Source organism: Lycorma delicatula, chromosome 6, assembly GCF_047948215.1.
Source record: "Lycorma delicatula isolate Av1 chromosome 6, ASM4794821v1, whole genome shotgun sequence".
Taxonomy (NCBI): Eukaryota; Metazoa; Arthropoda; class Insecta; order Hemiptera; family Fulgoridae; genus Lycorma; species Lycorma delicatula.
Window position 1 is genome coordinate 116,562,733 of NC_134460.1, and position 23,606 is coordinate 116,586,338.

General features: G+C 31.5%; 1 protein-coding gene across 3 annotated transcripts in view; it reads left to right on the forward strand.

Annotated features, from left to right (window-relative positions):
* LOC142326140 (cytochrome P450 4C1-like) overlaps window positions 1-23,606 on the forward strand; it is a 72,943-nt gene that overhangs the window by 22,281 nt on the left and 27,056 nt on the right. For all 3 annotated transcript variants that reach the window (XM_075368347.1, XM_075368349.1, XM_075368346.1), the window contains exons 2-8: window positions 2,197-2,377; window positions 8,956-9,068; window positions 12,223-12,310; window positions 12,883-13,068; window positions 14,306-14,375; window positions 21,079-21,205; window positions 23,237-23,306. In XM_075368347.1, coding sequence (XP_075224462.1) covers window positions 2,203-2,377; window positions 8,956-9,068; window positions 12,223-12,310; window positions 12,883-13,068; window positions 14,306-14,375; window positions 21,079-21,205; window positions 23,237-23,306 — 829 coding nt within the window. In that variant the 5' untranslated portion in view covers window positions 2,197-2,202. The remainder of the gene's footprint in view (window positions 1-2,196; window positions 2,378-8,955; window positions 9,069-12,222; window positions 12,311-12,882; window positions 13,069-14,305; window positions 14,376-21,078; window positions 21,206-23,236; window positions 23,307-23,606) is intronic.

Genomic DNA, 23,606 nt, shown 5'->3' on the forward strand with positions numbered 1-23,606 from the left:
ATCTGTATTTTATTTTTTAAAAAACACCAAAACAAAAAGAAAAGGCACCAAGAAGGGTGACTTACAGTAAATAAATTAAAACACCCAACTTTCTTATAGCCCAGATAGACTTAATACTATGGAAACAAAAAAAGTCGAAATAACCAAATACACACAAAATAATATCCCTACATAATGACCAAAAAAATCCTTTGTTAGGTTTAATATTCACTTTTGTCTGAATTTACAGAAGGCATTTACAACGAAGCATTGATAAATATTGAAGACAAGTGCTTAGCTAATGCAAATAAAGTTCTTAGTCAATCGGGAATGCCAGCATCCACCCGAGCTGCGATTGCTTCATTTGATGTGGATTTACGCCGTGAACAGAGTTACAACATTGGTGATCTTCAGTCATATGTCCAATCAAACATTCCCAAATTAACGCGTGAACAGAAAGGCATTTATGATCGCATAATGCAAATGATAAATGACGGTGTTGGGGGGACCTTCTTCTTGGATGCTCCAGGAGGAACTTGGAAAATATTCCTCATTAGATTGATTCTAGCAACGGTTCGATCAAAAAATGACAGACCTCTTGCTTCGTCTGGAATAGCTGCGACATTGTTACCAGGTGGAAGGACTCCGCATTCAGCTCTGAAGTTGCCATTAAACATGCAAATCATCGAGACTCCCACGTGCAATATTTCTAAAGCATTCTGTATGGGAAAAGTATTACAAAAATGTAAACTCATTATTTGGAATGAATGCACGATGGCACATAAAAAATAGCTCAAGCTCTTGATCGATCGTTACGAGATTTGCGTGGAAACGTTCAACTATTCGGTAATGCTTTGATATTGCTCGCAGGAGATTTTAGGCAAACATTGCCTGTAATTTCTCGATCGACACCAGCAGACGAAATAAATGCTTGCCTGAAATATTCAACACTGTGGCGACACGTACGTACATTGCAATTGACTACGAATATGGGTGTCCAGTTGCAGAATGATCCATCAGCTGAGGTATTCTCACGACAGTTAGTGGACATTGGAAACGGACAGCTGCTGGTCGATGAGACGTCTAGACAAATATAATTTCCTGATAATTTTTGTAATTTAGTAACATCGATAGAAGAACGGATCGAAAAAGTATTTCCTGATATTCAAATTAATCATAGAAATCACGATTGGCTCAGTGAACGAGCTATCCTTGCCGTAAAGAATAAAGATGTCTATCAACTTAATAATGTAATTCAATCCAGCATTCAAAGTGAGGAAATTACGTCAAGTGAGGAAATTAAGTCGATAGACACCGTTGTGGAAGCAGATGAAGTAGTTAATTATCCAACGGAATTTTTAAACTCACTTGATCTGCCAGGGATGCCACCACACATATTAAAATTGAAAATAGGTGTGCCAATTATCCTGTTGCGGAATATTAATCGGCCAAAACTCTGCAATGGCACGCGACTTGCAGTTAAGAAATTGATGAATAACGTAGTGGAAGCAACGATTTTAACGGGGCCTTTCAAAGGTGAAGATGTCCTCATTCCTCGAATACCCATGATCCCGACCGATACACCATTTCATTTTAAAAGATTGCAATTCCCAATTCGATTGGCATTTGCAATCACAATCAATAAAGTTCAAGGTCAATCTTTAGAATTGTGTGATTTAGATTTAGATGCGGATTGCTTCTCACATGGACAATTGTATGTGCGTGTTCCCGAGTCGGCAAACCAGATAGCCTTTATATCTACGCAGACAGTGGAAAAACAAAAAATATTGTATATCCACAAGTATTGTAAAATTAAACTTCTATGAAATATATGCTTTGTTTTGTTTCTCATTTCTCATCCATGCAACCACAATGTGCCACAGCGAAGCGTGACGGGTACAGCTAGTTGTACATAAAATTAAAAAAAAAATGTTACAACTTTTTTAAAGGAAGCTACTTCATGTTTTAAACGAAAATATATACGCTACAATTAAAATCAATTTAAATTATTTCCTTTAATACAAAATGGATACATATCATCACTTTAATTTATCATTACATTATGTGCTGGTTAATAAACATAATAATTAAACAGATTAAATAATAATTAAAGATTTAATATAAGTGAATGAAAATTTGTTTTTTTTTTAATCATAAATTCTTCGTTGATTATAATTATATTATAAAAACAAAAATATTTTTCATTGTTATTTACAGATCGCAATGATTCCAATTTTTGAATGGTTGATGTCAGTAATAATAATTACTTTTATTATCTACATGATACAGATAAGATTAAATCTAAGACGTATAGAAAAATTAGTGGCAAAATTACCAGGACCTCCATGCATTCCATTTTTTGGAAATTTATTTTTCTTTATAAATAATACTCATGAAGGTTTGTATACTATATGTTACTAATATTATAAAATATAAAATTACTGCAATTTCATATTAATACTGAAAAAGTTGGTAACAGCATAAAATACTAGAAAAATATGGATTTATAAGAACACTTAGTGAACAGAGGTCGTTTTTACCACTCTTATATTAACTTGCTCTTGGACTGTGTATGTGAGACTCATAGTAAACTAGCGTCACGCGCTAGCTGAGGATACTGTTCATTCAAAATCGTGTAGAAATAATGATATTGCTACTCTTTTGTGAACGGTTTTATCATGCTCATATTAGATGTTTAAATATTTCAGTCTATTATTGAAATATTTATTACAAAGTATATTGATTAAATTGAACGAAATTATTTTTCTACGGCTGAGGCAAAAACTCAAACCGGTCACATCAAAATTCAGCCGTGTGACGTCACTCTGGTTCTTGTAAACAAGGACTTAGAGAATTTTCCCAGTTTTTCATTAGGTGAGTGGAACCTTCGTCTTTTTTTTAAATCCCACTGTAGTTAGCAGGGGAACTTCCTTCCCCGTTACCTCAGGACCCGATAGGAATATTGGGCCCATACCTCGGGTCTGTACGTTTGGGGTCCTTCCCTACCTAACACCCCATCAAATCCTTTCTGACCTGGTTTTCGGTCTTCTGGCCGAAAATTGGGTTTGACCCTTTCCCGACCCCCAAAAATACACCTACACCCCCAAAATCTTATTTTTGGGAGTCCCGTCAAAAAAATATTTTTTTGACCCCCAACTCCCCCAAATTCGCCCCCCTTCCCGAACTAGTCATGCGGGGTATCAACGAGGTTGGAATGAGATACTCTTTTTAGACGTAATACCGGGAGATGTCTGGAGCATCTCGGACATGGAAACCTAATCCCTCGTCTATTCATTGATTCTATCATGCCCTCCATCCAAGATCTCAGAGGACGTTCTCGCCTCCGTCTCCTCTCAGGTGCCCACTTCAACAATTTTCGAAGCCACCTGTATGGCTGCATGTCAGTACCACCTTGATCTCCTTACCTCTACATCCTCCAAAACAGTACTCGTCACTGGAACCCTCCATCTGATTTCTTCATTCCGAATATGTTGTAATCGTGAAACTCCACAAAACATCCATCTCCACCACCATCAATCTCCCCTCATCTGTCTTCCTCAGTTCCTAGATTTCTACCCCAAACAGCATTATACTCTTAACTACCGAGTTGTAAATTCGTATCTTTTTATCCTTTCACAAAACAGACCACCATATTGAGTTGCAGTTTTGCACAACCAAACAAGCCTGATCCTTACTTGTTCCAGCCTTAGCTCCTAGGTATTTAACATTTCAACACCTTTAATAATATTGCCACTGACATTTAAATTTTCTACTTTTAAATCTTCCTGCCAACAATATATTCTTATATCTGGTCTTGTCAAGATTTATTCTCAGACCCCATTTCTCATATACTTCCACCAGCTTCCTCATCGTGTATTCATTATCATAATCATCCAAAACTGTAATCATTCACAAACAGTAGTGGATGTATATAATCATCGTCTACCTCTACCTGCACCCCCACCTCTTTAATTTGCTTGCTGCTCCTTCAAAACTTTTATTAATATATAATTTAAACAACATCGTGGATAAGCTGACAACCTTGACGCAGACCTCTAGTGGGATTGAACCCAGATAACAACCCACTTTAACCATAATCATGTGATCATTATACACGGGTTTAATTGCATTTGGATATTTATGATGAACTGAACTGGAGTACAATACCTCAAATAAGTTTTTCAGTAATACTGTATCTTAGGCATTCTCCAATCTTTCTGACATTCTCCGTACAACCTTCTGACATAGTAAGTAACACTAATTCCTTGTTAATTATGACAATCAGTTTTTGCTCCCCTTTTCCCTCTTATACAAGGTTCCACTCATCTGGAATCTTGTAAAAATTCATCTTCAAACTGACACTTGTCAAAAATATTTTCCAATATATCAACCACACCTTCTGGAGCTTTCTTCACCAACTCCATCAGAATTTTCCTGCAACCCAACGATTTTCCAACTTTATTAACTCTCAGCCTATCACAAATTTCCTTCTTCATTGTCGCACACATGACTTCATCTGTTCTTTTTCTTACTTCTACTTCCAAGTTACCCATGAATTCCATCTGATCTTCAGTAAACATATTTTCATAATACACATTCTAGACATTCAGTTAAACCATTTCCACCCTCGCATGGTATCGTTCATCTTTCCTCAAATTTCTAATCACTACCAGTGCTTCTTTTTTCTTGATTCTCCAATGTTTACATCAATGTTTTCACATCTCCTATGCCAAGATTCATTTTTGCCTATCTTCACTGCCTTTCTGACATTACTGAAACAACTCATATATTCCTTCCTATCCTCGCCATCTCTACTGCTCAAACATCTAAGTCTCCTCTTCTCTCAGACCATCTCCTGAATCTCCTAATTCCACCAAAACTTCATCCACACCAGATTCTTTATCTCATCCAGAGCTTCACTGGCAGCTTCATGAATACATCCCCTCAACTGATTACATACCTTCCCAACATCTTCGTCAAGCTGCACCTCCTTTATATTATATTTGCCAATCTCAACTTGTACAAAAATTAAATTAAATCTTAGCTCAGATTACCTATATAATACTCTTTTTTTGTTTCTAACTGTTTATCTGCCCCAATCCAATCCCTCTTATTCTGTCTTTTAAACTTAAATAAGATCATACTCCTCAATAATATGTGATCAATCCCACACTCAGCACCTCTACAAACTTGCACATCTAACGCTTGTTACTGAGACTTCTGCCCTTGAACTAAGTAATCAATCACTGATCTTATATTCCTAGTTGGTTGTATCCAAGTGTGTGTTGGTGAATGTCTTTATGTTGAAAAAACCGTTCATAGTATGTAACTGATAAGTTCAACATACATCAATCAGACATCAGCCATTTTCATTTATTTCTTGCTCACCAAAACACCCAACAATCAAGTCATCATTCCTTCTACCTGTCTTGTATTTAGGTTTTCGAATATCAGAATTTTCTTCCTTTGACTAACCCTATCCAAGACAGTAATCAATTCCCTCTCAAATTCTTCCTTTGTAGCCTGTCTGCATCATCCATGGGTATATACACAGAAAATACAACCACAACATGTTCCCATGTTTCCAACTCCATCCGCATAATTCTTTCACTAATTTCTTCCTGAGTCTTAACACACTTTTCATATTTCTTCTTCACTACAATATCAACCCCCATTTTAGCTCTGCGATCCCTGGCCACTCCACTGAAGGAAAAAATATGATCTTCGCACTCTTCACTCCCTTTGCCATTCTTCTTCATCTCAGTAAAAGCTCCAATATCAGTTACACTGCTTTTAAGGAACTCAAACACCTGACTCTGTTTTGTACCAATTCCCACTACGTTCCACATTCCAAAAATCATAGTATATTGGCATTTCCATTGTTTTTCCTATTAAACCTGTCCATATTCTGAGGCCTGGCTTCTGGATTGAAAGCAATTCAACATTTTTCCCAGTGATAGATTGCTAATCTATTGCCTTAACCCCTAACCTGAAGGATCAAGTTATTTGTAGAGGGATTTAAGCTAACTAGGCAAGGAGTGTAATATACTTAAGTTTTATAATAATATGAGCAACAGCACTGTGAGGAAGGAACCAAATAATAACTCAAAAAAAATTTTCTTAAAGTACAATTATGCATAAATAAAAAGTGAATAAATTTAAATTGTTTTAATACTGAAAGCTCCAACAGAAAATGGAAGAACTGGATTTCTAATATATTTTTATGTAATTATTTATTTATACAACAATTTTAAGCTTATACTATGTTTTTAGTTTAATTTTTTGAATACAAAACAGCTAGTTTTTTACTGAAGCAATTTTCTTCAGGATTAAATTATTGGTGATAGTGTCTTGTTGAATAAAACAGTATGTTGGGATGGTGCAGAATAGTTACCATCTGCCTTCCCTAGCAGGAAATTGATATTTTGAAGTCCAGTTCAATTCTTCAGGTTCTCAATAAAACATTGAATCCACATTCTGCTGTTGAGTTTTAAGTAAAACACATTCCTGCTTAATGATTCAGAGATAAAATAAGTTGCAAGATACAATCATTGGGTGAACAATGGATGCTGCTCCTCCTTTAGGGATAAACAAGGATGAAGCATATATCATATGTACTACACTCTCCTAACAAAGCCACCTCTAAATAAATTACTGTAAAAAAAAAATTAAAAAATAAAGCTCAAAAAATTATTATGTTAATCAATCTATCAGTCAAAAAAGATATTAGAAACAAAGATCTGAAAAATTTTTTATTAATTACCCTACATGAATTTTTTTCTATCAGTTGAAAATTTGATGCAGTTTCTATTTCTTTCTGAGCCTGTCACTAATATTTTAATGTGAATATATTTACTATATTCTCTATCATTAATAATTTGTTTTAAATTCTATTATTTATCTTTTTCTACACTTTTTACTTCTGCATATGTAAATTACCTTATATTACTAAATTAACAAAATCTAGATTTCCCAATAAATGTCTACCAACCACAATTTATTTATTTACAAGATTCTGCCACAGATTTTTCTCTTTTCAAATGATATTAAGATAAGTGATAATTGTTTTAAAACTTTATAATTTGATGAACTTATCTGATTTCTAATGTCTCATTTAAAAGGTCTCTATATTTTTCTTTTTGTTTTTCCTATCATCAATGTATAATTATCACAAGCAGTATATGTACACTCATATTTCAAAGTTAAACTACCATACATACATTGAAAAAATATTTATATCTATAATTGGTACTAGCAGATGTCTTTCTTTTAATGAATTTTTTTGTACCTGTTTGCTTTTGATGTTTTATTTAATCCATTTATAATTTCCCTATTTATATAAAATTTTGCAGCTTCTGGTATTTTATGTTTCCTTACTTTAATATTTTATTCCTCATTCCCCTCCTTTCTTTTACATTTTATTACCTTTGTTTTAAACTTATTTATTTGCTATCTGAACTTCTGTCCTAGCAATAAATTCTAACCTAGTGAATAATCCTCTTAATTCATGAAATATTAAATGTTGGTGTGAAGTTCTTACACATATCTGCTCCTGCACTCATTTTTGTATGATAATTACACTTGGTTTTTTTAATTTGAGATTAATTCTGCATTCTCATAAATGTTTAATGTCAGTTTAATCATCAGAAACCTATTTTTAAGACAGGGAATTTTGATAATTCACAATGATATAGTCAACATTAAAACAGCAGCTTTATAACAACAACAACACATACCACAACAGAAGTCAGTGACTAAATACATTAAATAAAGTAACATAATTGCTCTAAAGATGGTGAGATAATGAAATTACAAACAAAAAAACTTTTAAGAGGTAAAAAAAAATATATAATTTATTATTAAAAACACACAAACATTTTCTGAAATAAATGTACCTCTCACCAAACTGAAACAACACAAATCAGATACACTAGTTAAACATGTCATCACCCATACTGCAATTCCATACAGTAGTTAGACATCATTACATCATACTTAACACTGGAAGACAGTGCTAAAAAGCATGAATAAATTAACAAAAAAATTAATGACGTATATGAGTGCATTCCACATAACTCTGAATCCTTTGACATAACAAAAATTCTATTCTAACATACCCTTACAAGAAATCATCAACATACTATATATTCTACAACTGTAATCAAAATTGTAACTTTTAACACTACTACAACAGAAAAAAATTTGTTTACATATAATAAATACTGCACCTAACCAGGTCTTCCAGTAGGCTCAATCATTTTTAGTATTGGCTGAAACATTTTTACAAAATGTTATATTTATAAAATTTTTTACTTTGTTAGTCAACTACTTTTACTCTAAAAAAACTCAATAAAGTAAAAGATCTTGATATAGGTAAGTGGCCACTCATCCATAGTTATATTCAACATCCTGCTTAAATTACAGAAAAAAATTTTAACAATACTGACAGATAGCATATACTAACTACATTAACCAACAATCATGAAAAAATGTTAACATTTTCGAGAAAAAAAAAGATTTGTCGCTTTCAAGACAAAAAAAAAAGCACTAGATTGTAATGTGAAGTAACAAGATATGATAATCATTAGAATACACTAAGCATGCCAAAGATAACAACATATTAACAAATATATGTAACATAGATTGAATTTAATACTCAGTTATATAATTAAGAGGTTTCCTAACTTTTTTAAGTGGATGCCATTCATAAGTGTACTATCAAAAACTACAGTGAAGATACTTTAAGCATCTAGCCATTGATGATTAGTTTCAAAAGATTTTGAAAGAGCAAATTCCAGAATGTTTTTATAGGAGGCATTTATAATTTTGAAGAGTTATCTTTACATATTATTCAACCAATAATTCATAAACAATTGGAATTAAAAAATTAATATGTAATTAATTCATTTTTTTAAGCAAATTAATGTATTTTACGCCTTATAATTATTAAAACTAATAATTATATTTTATTTTCAGATTTTATTTACAAAGTTTCTGAAATGCTAAGAAAATATGGTTCAGAAGAACCTGTGCGGTTCTGGATGGGAAATCGACTGATAATTGCAATTTTTCATCCTAAGGACGTAGAGGTACATATAATTAAATATACTCATATACAAGAAAGAAAATATTACTTTAACTTTCTTATATTCATTACTTTTAATGCAAAAATGCTGTTGCTATCACTTCATTAAATTTTAAGTATATTTATCTTACTTTTATTATTACAGTATTATGTAAAGCTGCAGGACTCATATTCATTTCCAGTTCAAGAGAAATAATAGTTGCTTTCAAATGGGTTTAAATATTTATGTTACTAATGTAGCCTGATCTAGTTATTGGTATTATATTAATTGCATTGTCTTAGGAGTGTTGGCCAGAAAGCAGTATCTATGGCAGGTCTAATGAAGAAAGTGTGGTGGCTAGTATGGTGAAGGAAATTTTACTAGCATTCTACAAACTTAATATTTCTTTTATCATCTTTATCAAAAAGAAAGAAAATTTTATATTTTTCTGTGTTCTGTTCGCAACTGAAAAGTAACTGAAAGGAAGTATTAAAAATACTAGCAGATAGCATAATCATACAATAATTAACCACAATCATATAAAAAATGTTAAAATTCTCGAGAAAAAATGACTTTGTCGCTTTCAAGAAAATAAAAAATGCACTAGATCCTAACGTGAACTAACAAAGCATGACAAACAGTAGACACTAAACATGTCAAAGACAACATATTAACAAATACATGCAACATAGATTGAATTTAATATTGGTTATATAGAGGTTTCCTAACTTTTTTAAGTGGGTGACATTCATAAATGTGCTATCTAAAACTACAGTGAAGATACTTTAAGCATCTAGACATTGATAATTAACTAATTTTTGAAAGCACATAATTAGCTAACTTTTGAAAGCACACTTGCGTAGCATTTTAAATCTGGAGGAAGCATCTGTTAATCTAGGATGGAATAAAATATTTCAAACATTAAGAAAGTTTGAACTTTAATACATTAAGAAAGAGGAGTTATTTACTATCTAAAAAAACAAAATGATAATTATAAAAGTAGAAGATGATGAAAGGTGAGCTGAGATTCAGAAAAGAGTGAGATGAGCATGTAATTCTTTGATCGTACTGTTTTTCAGCATTTAAAAAGAAGAATTGTAAGTTATGAATTACATGAAAAAGTATCCTGTTTATTCCAGCAATCCAATTTCTAAATTCTATAGCTTCTAACAAGTTAGTTTTATTAAGTACTAGCCAGCAATGTTTTGCTATTGCTAGATTTGAGTATATAACTCACTGGGTTGATCTAATGGTGAACGCATCTTCACAAATCAGCTGATTTCGAAGTTGAGAGTTCCAACGTTCAAATCTTAGTGATGGCAGTTACTTTTAAACGGATTTGAATACTAGATCGTGGATACCGATGTTCTTTGGTGGTTGGATTTCAATTAACCCACATCTCAGAAATGATTGACCTGAGACTGTACAAGGCTACATTTCACTTACATTCATACATATCATCCTCAATCATTCTCTGAAGTAATATCTGACGGTGATTCCCGGAAGAGAAACAGGAAAAAAAGAAAAGATTTGAGTATAGATTAAATGAACACAATTGAAAGTTTGATAAGCATTAAAAAACTGAACATTACAGAACTGCATAAAATTTAACCTTTCACGTTATTCCCTTTCCCCCTTTCCATTTCCCACCTCCTGCCTTTCCCCCTTGCCCTTTGCCCCCTTGCCCTTTGCCCCCTTGCCCTTTGCCCTCTTATCTTTTCCCCCTCCTTTTCCTCTTTCTTTTTTCTCTATTTCCCTATTCCCATTTTCACTTTTCCCCATTTAATTTTTCAATATTTCCCCTTTCCTTTCTCTCTTTTTACCCTTTTCCAATTTTCCCTTTTTCCTGTGCGTAAATCGGTCCAGTAGTTTTTAAGTCTACAGTGGACACACATACAAACATTGCCTTTCATATATATATATATATGAAAGGCAACTTTCTTCTTTTATATATCTGTTAGTCTTTTATATATCTGAAAGTCTGCTTATGTATTTTTTTGTTTCGTAAATATCTCGACACCTAGCAGGTATAATTTTTGTAAATTTTTTTTTGTTCACGTAACTAATATATATTCTGGAAATGAGCCAAATCGGTCAATAAATATAATTTTTCTAAATATCTTAACCACAATAGGAACCATCTATAGAACCATCTATAGGATCAATTTTTTGCAGAGGTATTTCTTTCCATGTAAATAACACATATTCTGAGCCAAACCAGACCATAAATAGAATTTTTCAAAATATCTTGACCCTAGCGCCACCTTGCGGGTCCAAACTAATTCAGAAACTTTCGCAGGCATGCGCAATACAACTCACCAAAGTTTTATCATAATCAGATGAATGGTATAAGAATGCATGCAGGACAAATAAACAAACATTAATTTTATATATATATAAGGTAAGATATCAAAGAACTCAATTTTTTTAACCATGGTTTTCTTGATTTTCTCAATGTCGATTTCAGTATGATAGCAATTTAAAAAAAGAAAAAAATCAGTATCAGTACATAAATGAACGACATTTGAAAATGAAAACAGATTAAAAATTTTGTATCAGCATAAGAAATGTGCAGTAATTTTCTCAAGAAAATGACAGATTAATCAGATACCTAATCATAATAGTTACTTTTCTGATATTATTTTGTATGAAGCCATATTCTTCTTTTTTGAGTCTAATTAATAACACATAATGACTTATGAGCCCAAATTATAAGCCTTCCAGATTATCTTTGGTTCACTTTTTAACTTATCCTAACAGATGACATCATTATAGCCTACTGAGCTGGTCTAGTGGTTAACTCATCATCACAAATCAGCTAATTTTGAAGTCAAGAGTTCTAAGATCCAAATCCTAGTAAAGGCAGTTACTTTCATACAGATTTGAATACTAGATCATGGATACTGGTGGATTCTTTGGTGGTTTGATTTCAATTAACCGCACATCTCAGCAAAGATTGACCTGAGACTGTACAAGACTACACTTGATTTACATTCATACATATTATCCTCATTCAACCTCTGAAGTAATAGCTTATGGTGGTTCTAGACACTAAACAGAAAAAAGAGAGAGATGACACCATTATACGAATTAAAAATTAAAAAACAAAAATAAATCTATTTTATTGTTTGGACTTACGTTTTTTTTTAAATAATTTGTTACATATTGTATTTCACAGGCTGTGTTGTGTAACCAGAAAATAATTGATAAAAGTTCATTGTTCCATTATTTCCAAGCTCGCAGTGCTGGTGCATTTTCACTTTCTGGTAAGTAATAAAAATTTGAATTAACAAATTTACTGATTAATTATGGCAAATGAATGAACATTTGTTCAAATAATATAGTGGGTTTCACACAGTTTTCATTTGTGTTAAAGGGATCATTTTTCCCCTCATCTTTCCTTCTAAGAGGATATTTGTCTTGTATTACCCTACCTCTCTTTCTAACCTTTTGTTTCTTCTTTCCTACTATCAGTTCATTTGGGAATTGCTAGGTACATATTGAACAAGCCAGGATCTGTAGAACAGCTGAGTCCTTATTGTTTTACTCAGATTGATGATGCTCATTTAACTGGTCACGCAAAGGGCAAGAAATTATAATTTTTAATTATTAAAATTAAAGTTTGGTTGAAAAGGGAAAACGAGAAGGGCAAAAATTCTTACAATTAGCAATTTAATTCATAAGAAGATACTAAAACAGAACAAATTGATATGAACATTATACAACAAAAAAAGTAAAAATTTTTTATTGTTTGAATAAATCTAAACCAGTACATAATTTTAAGAAAATCGTAAGATATCAATAACTGATATTTGCTTTCTTTTTTTCTTTTTTTTAGGGGAGCAGTGGAGGAAACATAGGAGATTAGCGAATAAAATGTTTCATAAAAATTTAATGGCATGGTATGTTACTGTATTCAATGAACAGGGTAATGAACTAGAAAAATTTTTGGCTAAAAAATCTCCAGCAGAAACCTTTGACATTTCACATCCAATTATGCGATGTACACTGGATACAATTTGCCGTAAGTGCTACTGTTTCATATTGTTAATATAATTTTACTTTTATATATTACTCAAATAAAATACTAATTTATATTGATCTGGAGAATTTTTGTTACCATTTTTTAAATTGTGTCATTATTTATTCTTTTTACCTCATGGCATTGACTTATAAATTAAATATTCATGGCATGAATATTCACTTATAAATACCAACTGCACAAAGTGATACTTAACCGACTATTGTTTATCTTTGAATATCTAATTTATTAAACATGGTTTCAGAACTGAAATTCATCCTTACTTCAGATTTTACAAAATGTTTATTCAAGTTTTTTGGATTCACCAGGGTAAGAATGCAGTTTACCATTAATTGCTTGCAAAGTCTGTTTCTGGTTTTAAACATATTGTTTTTTTTTTTCTAAAAACACTAGTTCACAAACATTTTACTATCACTTTTTAATCTTTAAAATGACTTTAAAGGTAGTTTGCTCTTACTGAACAAATGCACATTTTTGTGATTATACTATCTAACACAGGCTTAATCCAATCACATTTTTATTCATAAAAAATTATATATTTTGTGAACAAAAATTAGTCCATTAGTTATTAAGTCGCACTGTAAACCATAAATCTCGCTTAGAAAAAAACTACAATATTTTCATTAAAAAATATAGTGAAATCAAGCAATTGAATACTAATGACAACAACATTGATTAATAAAGTAAAAACTAAAATAAAACAAAGTATTTGATTTATTACATTCTTCCAAGTGGCAGAATATCATAAGACTGTTACTTACACAATCAATTGTCTCCAATTGTTAATAGCTCCTGCCCCATGTCTTCGGTCTTCTTATATATAGTCTTCATTCTTAACTTCACAAATCAGGTTCAGTTTCCTCCTTCTTTTCTCATCTTCCCCTTCATCTGTTCTCAAAAGAGCTGTTTCAAATAATCCTTTCTCTTTCAGAGTGTGTCTAATGTAATTTACTCTCCTAATCTAATGTAATTTTTTATATTCTTAGCATTTCTGCTAAGCATCTCCCTTTTTCTTATTCAGGTCATTCCTTTTATTCTCTCTATCCTCTTCCACACTCAAATCTCAAATGCTTTAAGTTTAACCTATTCTCAAGGAGACTAATACTAGATGATTTTTTTTGTAAAAACCTTTTAACATTATCAGTTTAAAAATGGATATATTCTTCAAGAAATTAATTATAATTTTTTTAAAATTAATTCTTTCAAATTTCTTTTTTAGGTACTGCGACAGGTGTTCATATGAACCTTCAAGGAAATGGAAAACTAACATTTCCAGATGATCTAACGATGTATGTATGAATATGAAAAATTTGTTTTGCTTGTTTTAAGATAGAACGTTGTTAATACTACATTAACCAGGTAGTGACAGAGTTTGATTGGCAAGAATTTATTATGTTTGTATAATATTTTACTTCACCATCAAATAGTTGAATGTTAGTATTTTTACTTTTAGCTTATATGTTGATGAGTCAAAACTCCAGAGCAGAAAGGTAACACCTGTCTTACCATCTGTCTTTTTCCACTTGGTTATGAGATCCCAGTTAAGTTTGGCACTTTTCATGTAATGCACAAAAATCCCCGAACAAGCTCTAGTTAAGAAAAAGTACTTTACCTAAATTTGAACAATATCCCCTTAAAAGTAATGACCCTGAGGAATAAAGCACCAGATTCAGCTTTCCAGCAACTTCTGAAATGCAACCTTAAAGTCTTATTTTGTAAGCTAGTGGAGAAAAACGTGAGATTCTGGGCTAGATTTCGGCAACAGTGTTGAAGCAGAGTCGTTTCAACTGCATCTTCAGGTATGGGAAAAGTAAGAAGTCAGCAAGTGATAAATCTGGTGAGTCAGGCGGGTGCATAAGAGATAACTTGTTCTTTACGAGAAAATTACGAATAAGGAATGCTCGGTGTCAGAGTGCATTATCGTCATGGAGAATCCAGTTCTCCAAACACCACAGATCCGATCGCTTTTGCCAAATGTACGCCTTCAAACGCTTCAAAACTTTTACAATATAATTCTATATTCTAAACTTCAGCCATTGTCTGGCCCGGGGGACGAATACTCGATGAATTTTATTCACATATTATTCGGGGTCGATATTAGTGGGAGTTTTGCAGGATCGCGGGTTCGTTACCTTCCAAGGACATTTTTTCGCTTTTGAAGCAAGCGTGCCAATTAAACCGTTGCCTCATCGTAATAAGCTTGTAGAAGCAAACTGAATTTCTATGTAGCCGATTTTCCTAGCTCATTGCAAAATTTCACTTTGCTCTATTCTAAATTTTTATTGATGGCGTAATCATCATAGACATGCACTTAATTACAGAAATGCCAATTAACAAGTTTCAATACAAGCACATCAATGTCACTGGCACCTGCATTATAAAGTTGAAAGATTAGGCTTGCCTAGATTAGGTTAGGCTTATAAGTTTAAAAGTTAGGCTCGCTGCTCGCATAACTCTAAGGTAGCCTTCATCTGTTGACGCGCTAGAAGTAGTCCAGGAAAGTTTTTATATCACCTCTATTAACTTGTTGCCATTATGTTGTAACTGTAATCATTTTGTTAATACTTGAGTAAAATAAATGTGACCTACAGATTACCAAATACTATTTCAAAAATTTGTAGTAAATTCTCAAGTTGCAGATAATGTTATAGTTTACTTTATCACTGTTAAAAGGATTATAATTTGAATTTTGGTTTTAGAGGTTATAATTTGTAGTTAATTTACTAGTATAGTTCAATAATAAAAGCAATGGCATGTTTAGGTAGTTTGCCGCCCTAGGCAACATTATTTTTGCTGCCCCGATGCTATGTTTGAATAATAATAAATATGCCTTCCGGGCTGGTCTAGTGGTTAACTTGTCATCGCAAATCAGCTGATTTCGAAGTCGAGAATTCTAAGTTTCAAAAGGTTGTAAAGGGAGTTACTTTTGAACAGATTTGAATGCTAGATCGGGGATACCGGTTTTCTTTGGTGGTTGGGTTTCAATTAACCACATATCTCAGGAATGATCGACCTGAGACTGTACAACACTACACTTCATTTACATTCATACATATCATCCTCATTTATCCTCTGAAGTAATACCTTACAGTAGTTCCGGAGGCTAAACCAAAAAAGAGAGTAATAATAATTATAACGCGCTTTCTTCCGCTTCTCTTTTTATTTAATCATTTCTCTTTCTCTTCCTGGGACCTCGCACAATATATAAAATAAATGCAAATTAAAATATCTTTCTGCGGGCTTTGACTTCTGCAAATTCATCGATTAGCTTATCAAATTTTAAGTTATTAGTCATATTGTTTTCAATTGTTAAAGTAGCTAAAGGTGAAAGCTTTCCTTCTTTCAACGTACTCCGCATAAAGTTTTTAACTCTTTTCAGGGCGGAAAAACTCTGTTCTCCTGTTGCGTTACAAATAGACAAAGTGAAATAAATCTCTAACGCTATGTACACATCAAGAAACCCTCAAATTAATACATTATTTTTCACAAAGTATCTCATCATTACTACAGCAAAGGGTATAGAATCTGTTTCATCAAACTGAAGTAAAAAATGTTTAAAATGTAGAAAATCATTTACAATAATTTCATCAGTCACAAGAGTAACACTTCTTCAAATTTTTCGCAGCTTCTTCAGTACGTTCATTTTTGCTTTTTTTTAATGTGATTAAAACATAATTTTTTCTACACGTCTTTGTAAACACGTTTTTGCTTGCCGATTTCAGAAGTCAAGTTCATCTAATGTAACATTAAAACATTCATAATGCAATTTTTCTTCCAAAGTAAACAATATCTCTTCCCTGTTCTGTCCATTCGACACCTTCTGATGTTTCATTCCTTTATTAGATTCTTTAAAGAAAAACATATTCTCGCTATTCACTGGTAATCTCAGCCACCTTTTTGAAAAATTCTTGAAAGCGATTCTCCCTTATGTTTTGGAAATATTCCTCCAGAGATCTATAATTGTCACTGCTACACCCAAATCAATATCTACAAACTGAAAAGATTTATTTACTGCATCAATTTTTTCGAAAATTCCGTGCCTTAACACTACCATGAACATCCTACAGTATTTCGCCAATTTCTTCAATAAAGATTTAGCCTCTAAATGAGCTGCCGGTGTTAGATTTTTGTCTCTTGCAATTTAATCCAGAGTTGTTTTCAAAGGCATATCTCATCATTGAAACTCTAGACGCTTCATATTTTGCCAACTATCGCGTTTTATATAGTGATTTTGATAAGATTTTACGTTTAGATTTATTTTTATCTGCTGAAGATGGACATACACTCAATAGCAACCTCAGAGTTATTGTACTTGTCAATTTCAAAATCCTATTCGTCATGTTCATATATTGACTCGGATCTACAACCACCATCCCCAGCTTCAAAATGCTCTTTTACTACTGTCCAACGACGAGTTGAATAGCTTAAGAAAGTGTAAAATTTTCGTAACAAGATAAAGTATTTTGTGCCATATATATTCGCACTCTGCAGCAGAAACGCCGACTAGATTTAATGAATGGGCAGTACAGAGCACATATACAGCATATTTATTTAATTCTTAAATTCTGACTTATATATATGTATACATGCCAGCGTTGTTGCTGGAATTATCATAACGTAGGCAGCAGTTTCCTAAAATCTAAATCAAATTTTTCAAAAATGTTTGTTGTCACTCTCTAACGATTCCGCTTTGTAACTAACTATTTATTGATATAAACCGTAAGAAGCGTTCGTTTCTACTTCCATCTTTCTTCACAAAACGACATATTCGCTACTTCGATGTCAAATCCACAATTATAGGGAAATATTTTAATTTTGTTAATTTCCTCAATAATATAGTAGTTATGAACTGCCTTGCACAATAGTGAAATAAGTTTATCACACATTTTATTGACTAATTAGAAGTGAAACCTTTTTCCGAGTTTCCATATTTCACCAAATGTACCACTAAAAAGTCGTAGAATTTCGCGAGCAAATCAACAACTCCAAGATAATTACCATTGTATGGTAATCCTACTTTATCATTTACGCTATGAAACGTAGTTCTCGGGAATAGAATATAAGAATTGTATTACAAACAAAATTCTTTTTAAAACTCTTCTTCAATATATTTTTCTTCTTCATATTGTTTTTTTAAGCTGTTGTCAAGGCCTTTAGTCAACAGCCTTTTAATCATGGTACAGTTATTTTTTCGGTGATCGTGCTTCTCTCGTGGTTCGTGAATTTGGTAGAAGCATTCTTCCAAACATTAAGACTGTAGTAATAAAACGATATACGAGAAGCCGCTGTGACAAAAAAAATTTAAAGGGAACAAAATTAATTTTTTCCGATGTTTTTGAAACATTGACCAAAATCGTCGAACTTGAGTACCCATAGATAGATCGGTAAAAAAGAGATTTCGTAAGCTTCCTTTTCACATCCCTAATTTCTCGTTTAGAAGATAAAAATACATCATTTATATTCTGTTGTGGAAGATTTCTACGGATTAGGTTGACGACCGTATATTGTCAGTGAGATTATCACTCACTAATCCACGTGGCAGGATCATTAATTGCTACTTTACTATGTAGTTGTAGATAAGCATAAAGTATTGATAGTCAGATTAGGTTCTGTCTCACTTTCTTGTTTTTCTTCGGCAAAATCAGCAGACAACGTTACACTTTCGCGCTCTTGTTACGTAGGCTTCTCATCTGCACATTTGAACTCGAACTCGCACACGGCCTGGGCTAAGTCTCGTCAGTTACAGTATGGTCCTTTTGTTTCGACTTAAAATTGACGATCTTCATATCTTTTCTCGCTCACTTAGCTTTCCGTTATTTCTCTAACTAACGATTCTTTCTGTACTAACTTCCTCTCAAACGCTGGCCTTTATTAGTACTTTTACAGTTTTACACTCACACAGAAAATAATAATAAATACGATACTTTGATGTAATATACGAGATTAAAAACGTCGAGAAATAAATTAATGAAAAAGAAAACAGGAATGGAATTCTTGGTATCAACCAACAACCATACGCGTACACTATATGTCCGTACATGGTATACTGACTACTGACGCTCTGTGCTATTTAACCTCACAAGTCATATAACCTATGTCATAATCCGCACATGTCATAATAACTTGTAATGCCTACCCCGCAAGTCATAACCTGTCGTCCACCGCTCGTTTGAGCGATGGTTTGCGTAATCGCTCGTACGAGTAAGTCGAACATTGTTTGTTACATTATTTTTTCTAAATAAATTATTTAATATATTATTTTTTTCCCTTTCACTTTCTTTTTTCTATCGTTTTTCACAGAATTTTTCTTTTTTCCCCCAGTTTTTTCCGCCCTAGGCAGCTGCATATTTTGCCTTTGCATAAAGATGCCCCTGAATCTAAGAGATGAAAGACAACAATATGAAAATTATTTTACAGAATAAACAAAAACTTTCTGATGTTGGAGTTGGCACCCCTAACGTAGAAAATATCATCTCTTGTTGATGTTTGATAATATGGCAAAAAGTGTTTTATTAACAAATTTTTATAGATTGAACAGTTTAAATCGGGCAGAATAAGTGTGCATCATAGCGGAGGAGCGATGTAAATTTCGACTGACTCTGCATAATCGCATTAACGATTTGTTGGCAAGGACAGATTCATAAAAATTAGACAAATTGCTCAAATTTGTTTTGCGATTACTCTCCCCATTCTGTTTTTTATAATAATCCAAATTATTGTAAAACATGTTTATGACACAGTTGACTCAAAATCACAGTAAGTAGGTAATGTGGAAAAACTGCCCTACCAGTTAGTGGAGTGATTACTTTACTGGATTCTAGATTCGTTTTTGTTGGGTTTCATTCTGAGCATAGTTGTGGCTTCTTTTACAGATAATTTTATAAATTTCAGCTTATAAGCAAAAAGTATTTCAAGATTATAATGCTGAAAAAAAACCATAAAGCAGTAGTGCCTTTGTAGCCTACTGAATATAAAAAGGGTTTTTTGGTATTTCTATAGCATTTGACCATGTTTTTTACATACATAATATATACTACAGTGGCTGAGTAACAGCTATACTGTGTGATGCAGTTATGATTGTAATAGATACATTTTTCATTATTATCTATTTTCAACTGGCATTCAATGTACTGTTAATTTTTTTATTTTGAAGATATTCCATCCACTTCATTTAAATGAACATGTAACCAATCACTACTTGTAGAGAACTGAGTAACTGAATCTACTTTTCGTTTCCATTGGTGACAATGGAAACAATATTGTATAAGTAAATACTATTCAAAAATATTTTACTGGAAATCGATGATCCTACTTAACTCTTCAAAAAAAATCCAAAATAATTCTTAATGACTAGTATACTTTTATTTAAGGAAAATTGTAAAAACTTCTACTACTGTTGTTTACATGGAATGTGTGAATTAAGTTTTGAAGGATCTTTGTTAAATGTTCAAAGAATATGTGCAATTTAAATTATGTTCATTGAAAAATTTTGTTTTTAAGTGTAACTAAGTTTTGAAGTTGTTTTAAGTGTTTCTAAGTCATTCAAATGCATTCTTTACATAAGAATATGCAAATAAAAACTGTTTGTCAAGAATTGATGTGATCTCTACTTAGAAATTCATTTTATAGAATTCATTAAAATTGATTCAGTCATATTGTATAATGTGTCACAAATAACACACCTTGGTTGACTTTTATATAAAAATCAGAAATACAAAAAAAAAGCAAATGTATGTTAAAACATCTTCAATTTCTTGCAAGTAAAATTTTTTTATTACACATTAATGCTTAATGTTAGTTTGTTCATGATTTTTTTGTCAGCTTGATGTTCTATTTGTGTTTGCTTTTGTTTTAAGCCCATGTGGAAAATAGTTGTAATAAATATTTACTGATTTTCATAGAAAGCAATATCAAAAATATTCATAGAAAGCAGTATCTTCAGAGATACTGCAATGTAACTTTATAATTTTTAATTACTTTCTGCTTTTTCAGATCTTCAGAAATTATTATTGAAAGGATGTATAAGCCGTGGTTACACTATGATACATTATTTAAATTAACATCGCTGGGAAAAGAAATGTTTAAATGTATTAAAAGAATACACAAATTTACAGAAACGGTAATCATTAATAGCTTCTTTTTTTTAATTTGCTTGAAAAGTTTTGTTATTGTAATTTATCCTGATGTGTGGAATATCTTCCATGTAAGAATGTATCATAAGAAATTTCCTAAATGATCAGTATTCATTAGCATTTCCTGTGATATACATAGAGGTAGTTAAATGCCATCTCGAAGATGTTATGTAGCATATTTTTCTATCATATATCTTATTCATACAGCAAATCTCTTTGTTTCAAGAGAAATAGAAAGAATATCAGATGAGAATGATGGCGTTTGATCAAGAGATTATAAAATGGTATGAGATACAGTAATGTCATCCACTGTTCTATGTTTTTAATTATCATAAGTATATTTATGTTATATTATGCGGAAGTTAAACTTGGAAGAATCTAAGATCAGAGTCAAAATTGGAGGTCGCTACATCAATAATCTCCATTACACAGATCATACAATGCTTCTAACTGAATCAGAGCATGATCTAAAGACTTTGATAAAAAGATTGAAGGAAGAAAGTGAAAAAGTGAGCCTGCACCTCAATGTCAAAAAGACCAGAATCATGACAACTACTGGCAAAAACATCAGTCACCATTAATAATGAAGACATGGAGTATAGGAGGCAGTGTTAAGTATGAACCGAATCTGGAAAAATAAAGATACTAGCCTTGGCACTAAGTGTCGGCTAGTCCATCTTCCCAATAGCAATCTACATATGTGAAAGTTGGTTATTTTTTTATCTTGTAAATATTTATTCACATGACTAAAAATTTATTTTTTTTGCAAAATAAGATATTTTGCGTAAAAATATAAATTAATTAATAAGATGTCTTTCAAAACGTTTTCTGCAAAAATGCATTGTTTTCTAATAGAATGAGGTGTATGTTCTTGCTTTATTTTATATGCCTCTTCTTTCTTATCATTTAATTCAGTATTATAAGACATGCTCATGTCTGTATTCAGTATTGTAAGGTGGTCTCATATCTGGTTGCCAACTTTCAACATAAATTAAATTATTTACACCCTACACAGCTCTCATAACATATATACTCATACAAATTGTTTTGTATATATATATATATATATATGCACTTGTTAAAATTTGTAATTTAATAGTATAAAAATCATACTAAAGTATATACACATGTAATATTCATTCCTGTTACTGTTAAACTAACTTCAGGTTTAATTCTGCTAACGCTAATTGGTTATGTCAGTTGATTAATTGAATGTATATATTTCTGTCACTGAGAACTAATAGCTTGATGAATTTTAATTTGTTTTCATGTAATTATTATGAATTATAATGAAATGTATTATTTGATAAAACAAGAGAATGAAAAATGATTATTTAACATTTTAAATAATTTCTATCAGCTAACTAAAACGTCATCAAAATAATATTTCAGGATATCATTCATGGTAAACGTTAAACAGTATGTAAATTTAAAAACAGTGATATTTCTAAATATATATGTGGTAAGAATGATTTATTAATTAATGTTACTTATACAATTTTTTAACAGTGTCATATTATCACATGTTAAACTAAAATGTAATAAGAAAATTATAAAAAGAAGATGAATTAATCCATACAGAAATAAAAATCGAATAAATGTGTAAAAAATAGTAAAAAGCAAGCAAACATTAATGATTTATCTGTACTCATATGAAAGACAAACTATCAAATAAATTGAATTTTATCAAAGTTATTATTGCCTCTTTTTCTAACTTTACACAACAGTATAGTTTTCTTTACAAACATCAGTTGTATTTGAACTGGTATGATTATTTAAAAAATCTTTAGTTATAATCTGTATTTCCATTTTATGAAATAACCCTTAAGAGGCAAATATCTTAAATATTATCTGGGAGGCAAATTACCTGAGGCAAATACCTGAAAATATTTGGAAGGAAAAAATATAATACTAGTGCACCATTAAACTAAAAAGGTGAATTTATTTTTTAATATGGTAAGCTTCATATTCCAATGACATTATTGATATTTAATTTTAATAATTATATTATGTTTCAGGTATTATCACAGCGACAGCAGCAGCTGCAAAATCAGAATTTAAAATCTCAATTGAATGGCAGTAAAAAAGGTAAATTCTTATTTTTCCAACCTATATTTTAAAACAAGAGGTAATATCTACCTCAATAAATTATTTTTTTCATTTACATTTAAAAATTTATGGTATGTAGCATATTTTAAATTTATATGGTTATAAGATATAACTATATTGATATAAAAACATATTCAATCTGATGAATTGATGTTTACACTTTTACCAAACTATAAAAATCATTACTTCCCTTCAAAATTCCTGAAGGTTTCTTTCAAGACCTATAATCAAATTGTTGAACAAGAACAACATAGATAAAACATAATAAATTTATACTAA